General features: G+C 38.6%; 1 protein-coding gene across 2 annotated transcripts in view; it reads right to left on the reverse strand.

Moving 5' to 3' along the window:
* pdlim7 (PDZ and LIM domain 7) overlaps positions 1-9,880 on the reverse strand; it is a 56,651-nt gene that overhangs the window by 43,577 nt on the left and 3,194 nt on the right. The window contains exons 1-2 of one of the 2 annotated variants that reach the window (XM_015377372.1): positions 8,439-8,596; positions 5,351-5,449 (exon numbers count right to left, since the gene is read on the reverse strand). In XM_015377372.1, the coding sequence (XP_015232858.1) occupies positions 5,351-5,446 (96 nt within the window). In that variant the 5' untranslated portion in view covers positions 5,447-5,449; positions 8,439-8,596. Of the gene's footprint in view, positions 1-5,350; positions 5,450-8,438; positions 8,597-9,880 lie in introns of those variants that run through there. The other variant, XM_015377379.1, reaches the window with a different exon arrangement.

The raw sequence follows: 9,880 nt of genomic DNA on the forward strand, positions 1-9,880 counted from the left end.
GCGGAAAGAAAGTTGTGGATAAAAGTGCAACAGTGTGCAAGCATTGTGCAACACGTTTTGTTTATGCTAACAGCAACATGTCATGCTAACCCCGAAATCCCTCATACTCCGTCAGCAACCCCCGCTGCGCTCCAGACCGGCTGCTCAAAGCGGTTCGACTGTCTCGGTCCTGTTGTCAATGCAAGCATTGTGCAACACGTTTTGTACTATACAAGACATAATAGATTTTCCTAACAATCAACATATACCGAATCGAAAACCGTGACCACGAAACCGTGAACCAAACCGAACCGTGGATTTTGTGAACCGTACCATTCCTAATATATATATCCTTGAAGGCATGTTGTTTTGTCTTATAAAGCTGGGGAAACGCAATTTTTTTCAATCATGGACGCATCTACAGCTCTCACTAGGGGTGTAAATCACATCCATCATGGAGATTTGATTCAGTATCGATTTCCTGACCCAACGATTTGATTATTTTCGATATTCAAGAATACACCACGATACGATTCGATTAATCGATTAATTTTTTTTTTTTTTTTACACCTTACAGGCTAAACTAAGTTTCAAGTACGACGAATCCACAGGGTTTCGTCGTACGGTGAGACATGGCTGAGCAAACGTGGCTGTCGATTTTACAGAAAGAACTCCATTTCACTCGCACCCCCGCCATGCCTCTGTGTTTTTGTCTGAGAGGAAGTAGAAGAAGAAGAATCCTTATTTGCGCACTGTGCGATCTGCCGACGACGGCCGACTGAATTCCAAACATGTTTGATTTTCTCGCGACCTTACGATTCCTGATCAGGAGGTGGTCGTGAGAGACTGAGAGACTGATCGCTCCACATTACCCTTTGTACACTACACGACGCACAATCAGGCTGAAAGTTGGACCGATTAAAAAATTCTCGCACGACTGGAAAGTCGGCCCGAAAAGGGAAAAAAAAATAATAATACAGCTTCAGCTGACTGGATTATGACATCCCTGTTTGGCAATATTTGCTAAAAATGCATCATCTAACTGAAGAAGATGGAAAAGAATATGAAAATACATTTCAACAGAAAAAAGATTTATAAGAATCTTTGTTAAATGTTTACCAGTGACATGGTTGAGATATTTTAGCCTCCATTATGCATCCAAAGCTACTAGAAGGTGAAAGCTTGATTTTCCAAACATGTTAAAGAGAAACCTCTGATGAATGAAGCCATCTTATTATCAAGAACACAGCTTGTGTCCATAAAGGAGTTTTAATGTAATATTGGACATGAGAATTACACAAAACCTTAGAAGTACGCGATGAAGCCCAGGAGGTGCACATCTCTGACAAACACTTTGAGTTACAGTGTTTGTTTTACAGCTGACAGAGGAGAAGACATCCAGCTAAGCTCCAAATCTCATCTTTTCCTTCTCCTCTCTCATTCACTTAAAAATGATGGTCTTCATTCCTCTGATCTCACTCGGAGACTATTCCTATGAGGCTGGGGGAGTTCGTCCTACGGATGGGAAGAGTGATTGGTGTAGACAGACGCAAGAAAGGAGACAACAGGATTGCCTGTTGGCAGCGACAGGGTGGATATGAGAAAAATGTCTGGAATGCTGAGAAAGCACAAGCTCGGTCAGCTAATAGACGGAGGAAGGAAACAGGAGCTCAGAAACCCCTGAACCCGCTCACTCCGGAGAGGCGGCGGGCAAAAAAGACACACAAACTTTCCAGATCAATGAAAAGTTAATCAGAATTCCAATTTGCGGCGCGGCAATTTAGGACCTAAACGATGAAATAAAAAGTGATGCTTGGCTTTATGATCCTCCATCTTTCATATCCAGACTCAAATAGAGCTAATCATATTCTAATCTGCACAGAAAAAACACATTGATCTTTCAGGAGTTATTACTTGCAATCTCATTTCTTTGCTGAGAAACTAAAAGCCTTTTGTCATTTTCCTCCACATGTTCTTCATTTTGTAAAAGACTTTTAACTCAGGGTTCGGCTTTGGATTGTTATCTCATCAGCTAAAGGACACGAAGAAAAGAAACAGACCACCCAATGAATTTATCTAATGAAAACTGCCGAAGCAAAGGCCATATTTCTCTTTCTGTTACTAAGGGATCTTGTGTAACAGAGTTATTGCCTCTTCACCAGAACCTTTCTGTTCTCTTTCTGAAAGCCAAGCTGAAGCCAATAGTCCCTGTAAGGCAAAGGAGGGGACTCTGAAGCATCTTAGTAACGTTTTCTTAGCCCTTTCAGTCTGTGTTTAGCAGAATCTAATTTTACTGCAAGTATTCTGGAGTAGGTCCAAAGCAGCTTTGCACATCCAGAACATTTTGTCCATTCTTCGTTCCAAAACAGCTGAACCTCGGTCAGATTGGGTGGAGAGAGCATCTGTGACGTGCTCCCCATCTTTGGCTTTGATCTCAGCCATTCCTTCAGATCTCTGACTGTTTAAGGTTGTTGACCTGGTTGAAGGTGAACCTTAACCCCTGTTTGAAAGTCTTTGCAGCCTCTAAAAGTTTTATTAGTCTTCCGTCTTGTGTACAGCGCCATCCAGCTGTTCTAATCAAAGAACAATCTCCACTCGGTATGATGCTACCCCTACCATGTGTCAGTGTTGGGATAGTGGCGTAGTTTAAAGTTGTCTAGAGTGTTTGCTTTGGCCATGTTAAACTTGAGTCTCCTTTCACCTGTTTGCTTTGTGCATGTGTGCGTTCTCCCCATAAAGGCTTATTTATCCCTCACCTGCTTAGAATGCTACTTCTTACGGAAAATTGTTATAGAAATAAACTTGTCTTTATTTTTCAATGTATATCTTTTTATGTTTTCATAATGCTTTTAATGCTTTAACAGACCGATGAGGCTTTCAGAGTATGGAGTGAATTTCACTCCATTATTGGCGCAAGGATCTTGTCATTTCAATTTGAAATTAAATTTCAACCCTGAAATTAAACTTTGAAAACTTTTTCATAAAAAAAAAGCTTTGAGAGTCACTTTGCCAATTTTTTTATTTTGTTGTGGTTTACACTTTTTTCTGTTTTTTTTTTTCAGATTTTCTCTTTCTATTCAAGTGTTTGTATTTATATATTTTATTTTTTCAGTTTTTTTTTTTTTAAGAAAACATTTTCAATTTTTTATCATTTTATTTACAGATTACATTCTCTTCACTTTCAGGGACACAATTTCCTTTAGAGTGAGGAGCAAAGAAATTACAATTAACGTCTGCTGGAAAGGTGTTAAAGGTAAATGTTTGCATCAACAGCTATTGTTTGTGTTTTGCTTGAAGCGAAGACAAATTAATTTGGGAAATGTAATTTAAAAAAAATGCAATCCAATGAGAAATTTAAAAACAAAAAAAATTAGATAACAGCAAAGTTCCTCTAAAAACTTTATAGGATTAAAGAGTTTTTCAAAGTTTCATTCCTAGACTGATTCCTTTTTTTAATTTCTATAACAAAATGGGATCCTTGCTTTCTTTTAATAATGTAACAAAATTCCCACCATAAAACAGAATAGCCTCGGTCATAATAAATTACAAATACGTCAACAGTTTTTTAACTTAACTGGTAGCACTGGATTTCATTTCGGGGTATCCCTGTGACGGGAATCTTAAAGGATGCGTACTTTCATCTGGTTTGGTCTGCCGCGGTTTCCGTAGACTTGTGAACGCGCTTTTAGGAAATCCTATACACTACTGTTTATGCTCTAAAAACATTCTAAATGACTTAGTTTCGAGTAAATTATGGACGCTACCCACTCAGGACACTTGGAATACATTGGACGAGCAGTATGGAGGAATATTGACACGTTTTTTGTGGACTTTTATGGACCTTTCTGCCTCGGGCGCCATAGACCTCCATTATTTGAATGTCAGCAGACAGCAAGAAGCCTCCCAGATCTCCAGATGCATTTGAGATATCAAAAAAAGTACTCCAGAGTGTTGTTCAGCATGGGGGTGAGTAGAAAATGAAGGCTAATCATGTTTTGGGTGTACTATTCCTTTAAGGCAAATGCATGCCACACTTTTCAGATTTATTATCTGTAAAATAATTTTGAAAAGAAGATTTAAAAAAAAGCATCTTTTCTTTTCTTTACACATCATTATTACGTAGGTATGAGTGTTGGTGAATCATAAAAGTTCACAGTAAACCAAACTGATGTGGTTTGCTGGGAATTTGTCACATCAGTGACAAATCGTCTGAAAGTTGTCTCAAAACTTTTGAAGGAAACTGTACTTCACTGAGGCAATATTAATATTAGAACACTGTTTTCTCTTCGTGTAGCAAATAGGGACCGAAGAAAAATAGCCTGCAGATATTTGTTAGGAGAGTACGACAGTATTTAACAGATAAACACATTGATATTCACCCACCAAGTAAACCTTGACTGTCTAGACTAAAATTCCCTGAAGCCATCATTTAAATCCTGCTTTTTTGTCTGAAGACATTTATCAACTGAGGTTTGCAGAGCTGCTTTTGCTCATAGAAGAAAGTCTGTTGTCAGAAAATCACCAGGTCTGAAACTGAGAGGAGCTGGGCAAACACAGGGCATGCACCGACACGGAGGGTGATAACTGCTGCCATCATTGCCGGATTACATCACTTAAACCCAACCACCAATGAGGTGCTATTTGCAACACAATGCAGACTCTGTTTAGGGTGAAAATAAGAAAAACAACAGCACGTCTCATTGTGTCTGACCGTTGTCCCTAACTTTAACATAAGCTGCGCCTTCAAATTATCTCGGGGAAAAGGAAGCGCCACATACTGAACAAAGCTGATAATGTCATAAACATCAGTCAACCTTGGCATTTATGGATTATTTTAAACTTTTAAGGAAACAATGCAACAATCCCAGCGCAAAAGGAAAAAGCCAGATCTTTGCGAGGAATAGTTGGCTGCAACCGTGGAATTATTTTATGCGAGCGCATTCATGTGTGACTGCAAGATCGAGCCTGTACCTTTGTCAGGCAAAGCAGCGTTGCACTTATAAGGCCCGGAAAAACGGTGGCTGCTCTCATCGGCAGGAGGATCGTTTATTTGAAACTTAATTCTGAAGAAAAGCGGCGTCCCGACATGGAGCGAGCAAAGTATTTTAAGACAAATGACAGCATGTTTTTGTGATCAGTAGATACAGTCCGTGCAAAAAGCTTCTGAAAATGAGGCGCAGCCTGCATGTGTTCTCTGTATACCAAGGAGGTACTTCTTAGTGAATGCTATTAGTTAATCAGCCACAAATTAAAACCGGAGCTCAGGGGGGAAAACATAAAAGGCCGTCCTGGCGTGATCATTAATGCAAAACATCAAGCGCATTCCTGAGAACTCAGTGAACACAAACAAAGAGAAAAGTTTGCTTCTTACCCTTGACACAGTGAGGGGCATGCTGAAGTCTTTGCCTCCCTGCAGCCTGAAGCCCCACGGCGCTGGGCCGCTGAGGGTAACCGTGTACATGTTCATAGCCTTGAGGAAGAGAGAAAAGAAAAGGTTTAAATTAGCAAGAAAAACCAGGAAAAGCTTTACAAGGACAAACATCCTTTCCTGTTTTGTGTCTTTGCTGCTTATTGTGGGGGTTTTTGTTTCTAAAACTAACACTTCAGGCAACAAAGAAGAATAAAGAGGAAACAAATACAAAAACACTCTGTTTTTTTTTTTTCCATATACTCTATTAGACCTTTGAAAGGGTAACTTTGGTTAAAAATTTTCAAAAAATAAAGAATCTCTGACAGTAAAGAATGCATATTCCATTTTTACCTATAAGAATTTGTGGTGCATTCAACTTAAACTCAAAAATCATGAGTTTCTGAGCTATAAATTAGAAACAACTTAGAGATGCAGCAATTACTGTCTTTCTTTTAGAGCCGACCTGCTGCTTCATTCTTTGGAATGAAAAGTATAAAACTATCTACCATTTTATTCTGCTGTGCTGTTATTTCATAGAATTGCTTAATTGAAAATGGAAAGATAATAAATATTGTATACACTCTGTGTATACAAAACAATAAAAGTTGTCTAAGTCTCCTTATTTTTAGTTATAGGTAGAGATGTATTGATCTAATACTGATATTGGAGATATTTAACAAAAAACAAAAGACACACATATTGGCATGCATCTGTGGTCTCCAACAGCAAGCTATTAGAATTCCGTAAAAATTCAAAAAATATCCACTGGACTTGGTTTCAAAGATTTGAAGACGTTTCGCCACCTCTTCAGGAAGCTTTCTCAATTCAAATGTCTGGATCCGCAGTGAGTTTGAGTCTTATATAGACAAAGCCTTGTATCTCTTGGAAACATGCAAATGGTAACCGATGAATGGGTCGTTTGGTATATAAGACTCAAACTTTGAGCGCCGGAGCGAATGAGCGAACATCTGCGTTACATTAACGCACAGTCTACTGTTTGTATATAGCTTCTGTGTATATATATATATATATATATTTTATATATATTCTATCTTATTTTGCTATTTTGTTTTGTTTTTTGTCTGCACCAACAACACCAAGTCAAATTCCTTGTAAGTGAAAACCTACTTGGCAATAAACTTGATTCTGATTCTGATTCTGATTCTGATCTTCCTAAGCGGGAATTCCGCGGCGCTCCGCTCCGCTCACATGCTCTGATCGGGACAGCCCAATTTATTGATCACGTGCCTCCATTTGCCTCTCAAACTGCATTTGATACATACAAATACATTTTACAATAGCTGGACCAATAAAGGATAATTCTAAACTCAAAAAAATGCTTTAAAACTAACAGATTTAGCCCATTAAAAGAAAAAAAAGACATTTATTTGCATTGCACTGAGATTCAGCAGCAGCCCTGTTCCATGTCTGTCTTTCCAGTAATTTTATATAATTTTAGTAATCATTTACTGCAGCAGGAAAAAGATTGTTGACTTTTTTCTGCCGTAACGTCAGCTTGAATCTGGCTGTACCATTTAGCGCTGCTAATATGAGCCACCATAGCCTGAAGGGCCTTTATGAAAAATTCTAACTGGTTTGTTTTGTTGCTTCATTGTGTAGGTGGTGAATGAACTGTCAACTGATTAACTTTTTCACAGCAGTAGAACAGAGCCTCGTGTTGAACTTTGCACCTGGGAAGCGCAGCTGAACGGAAGCTCGTAGCGACAAAGCGCCGTCATTGAGCCGTCTGCGTCCATGAAGCTAATCTTTAAATAGATAGCAGGGTTAGCTTTTATCATCCAGAAGGTTTTTCTACCTCTGTTTCAAAAGCAGGAGTTTAACTGATCTTTTAAAGTCATTCTCAACCATCCCTTGGTAGCATTAGCTTGTAGCATAGCTGGTAGCTTTAGCACAACTAGCATGAGGCTTATTTTCTGTGTTGTTTACATAAAAATATGGATTTGTTTTTAATGCCCTAATTGAAATTACATTTTCTGAATGCGTGTAACAACGTTTTTACACAAATCGAAAGACAAACTTTTTTTGGTATAATCCTCATAAAATTATGGATTATTTTACAAGAACTCCAAAAAACTCTGGCAATTCATGTCCAAAATGAAGGAGCTTTCTTTCATATATAACCATCTAGCTTTGGGCACCGGAAAAACAATCGAGAAATAAGTAAAAACTTCTTAAATTAAGTGTATTTACCCTTAATTTGAGTAGGTAAATGAGATAGTTTGCCAATGGAATGAGTATTTTTACTTTTAAAATAAGATAATTAGATAACATACACTTGAAATAAGACAATTCAATTTTGTTTTCTTATTTTAAATGTAAATTGTCTTGTTAAATTGGCAAAGTGTCTCACTTACGTCTTTCATTCAAGAACAAATACCCTTATTTTAAGAAAAATGTACCTATCCAGATTTAGATTTTTTTCCAGTGAAAGAGAAGAAATATTTGCTGTCCGATCTTTGATGAGAATGGCATTTTCAGATCTTACTGAAAATGCAGGCATAATAATAAAATCTCAAATTGTTTATCAAAGTATACGTCTACGATCTTGTTCAGATGTAAAATTTGTATCAGAAAGTGCATTTAAGGACCTGCTGTTGGCCGTCTTGTTTTAGGGAAACCTTTACTTTTAATGCATTTAACTAAATGGCATTTGGCCTGACAGCTAAGATGAAAACTGAAAAGCGATTCTAACCTACGCCTAATCAACTAGGGACACCTTCAACCGGTGCAACAATTTTCAGAATGAAAATGGGCTAATTTTATGAAACATCACCAGATCCTGGCTAACTCGCCAAGTCAAGAGATATTTTCATCTTCTATAATATAGATAATATATCGAATAAGACAGTCGTATCAAGAACCAAAGCTGACTTTCAAACAGACTGTCAATGGCTCTCACTTTGACCTAAACATTGACCTCGCTTGAGACACTATTTGGTCCTTTTTCTTCTGTTCCTCAATCTGACCAGATGCCATTAGTCTTCCTGACACTTGCCTTTCCAGCCAAGAGAGAACCGCGATAACTTACCTTATCCACAAGTGGCCAGCTGGGGAGCCCAAACCTGCTAGAAAAGCTGGGGAGTCCGTGAAATGGGGATTGAGGAGATTGTGTCTACCCCCGATGCTGTGTGTGACACAGGCGAGCCTTAGCTTCTACTCAATCCTCAGAGGCTATATAAGGAATGTAAAACTACACCAAACTATTTCAGCCCAACACCCACATGAGTCACAGGGAGGAGGGTGAGGAGGGCTGCTGGAGGAGGACTGGGAGAGGTAACGTCAACTGCCTTGAGGCTCTGGCAAAAGCCCTCTACATAAACTTCTTTTTTTGTTCGCCTTTCTTGTGAAACTGCACTTGAGAACCAGCAGAGAGCCACAAGTGATATAAAACTAATGACAGAGTGCATTCTTCCTAAAAGGAATGAGATGCATTACAAGCAAACCACCAATTACATTTCAACCATCAACTCCTTAAAGCAACAGCGGCGGCTCGGTATTACAGAGAACTGAAGCAGTGGTTTGCCTGTTGAGAAAGTTCATTTAACACCTCTCTATAAAACCTAAAATGCAAAATGGGGAACTAAACATGAACTTAACCTGAAAACTGAAATAATTATAGGTAGACATGCTCTCTGGTTTCTTTAAGGTCTTTAAGGATTGTAAAGCTTGAAAACAAAGCGTTTCTCTCTGGACCCTAATTTGAAGGTTTGAAGGTTGACAGACTGATACATCGGCCAGTCAATATATTCTTGCAGATATTAGCATTGTTTTCCTTGGGTATCAGCCACTATGTGCATGCATTGGCCTATTACTGCAGTGGTAATTGTTTCCGTTAAACAACCACTTATTTACTGTGTAATGGAAGACAGAAATAGAATGAGGAGAAACACTATGGCTACGTTCACACAGCAGCCTGAAGCGACCCAATTCCGATTTTTTCGCCCATATGCGCCCTGGATCCGATCTTTTCATGGTTGTCTGAACAACACGGATCCGATCTTTTCCAATGCGACCCAGGCCGCTCGGCTATGTGGTCCTGAATCCGATGCATATCTGATCTTTTCCAATGCACCCTGTGTCTATATTCAGCCAATCTGATAAATGTCAAAACAGCAACTTAAAATGTGTGTAAACATTTCTAGGTATACAAAACTTAATTCTTACTAGTATAATCTCGTTTTCTAAAATTCAGTTTCGGCTGCAGAAATTTAATTTAGAATATCTGTTAGTACAGTTCCGTCTATGAATGTGATGTTGACAGGAAGAAATTTTAACATTTTTTGTGATTTACAAAAGGTACAACAGAGAGCAGAGCGCTACTAATAAATGTTAAAACATCCTTCCAAATCATACTTCATATAAACCTATACATTAACCCGAGCAGCAATCTTCTCCTACACCAGGGGTCTTCAATGTTTTCCAGGCCAAGGACCCCAAACTGATGGCGAGATGGAGCGGGGACTCCCTAAT

The sequence above is a fragment of the Cyprinodon variegatus genome, unplaced genomic scaffold (assembly GCF_000732505.1).
Source record: "Cyprinodon variegatus isolate N-32 unplaced genomic scaffold, C_variegatus-1.0 Scaffold8, whole genome shotgun sequence".
Lineage (NCBI taxonomy): Eukaryota > Metazoa > Chordata > Actinopteri > Cyprinodontiformes > Cyprinodontidae > Cyprinodon > Cyprinodon variegatus.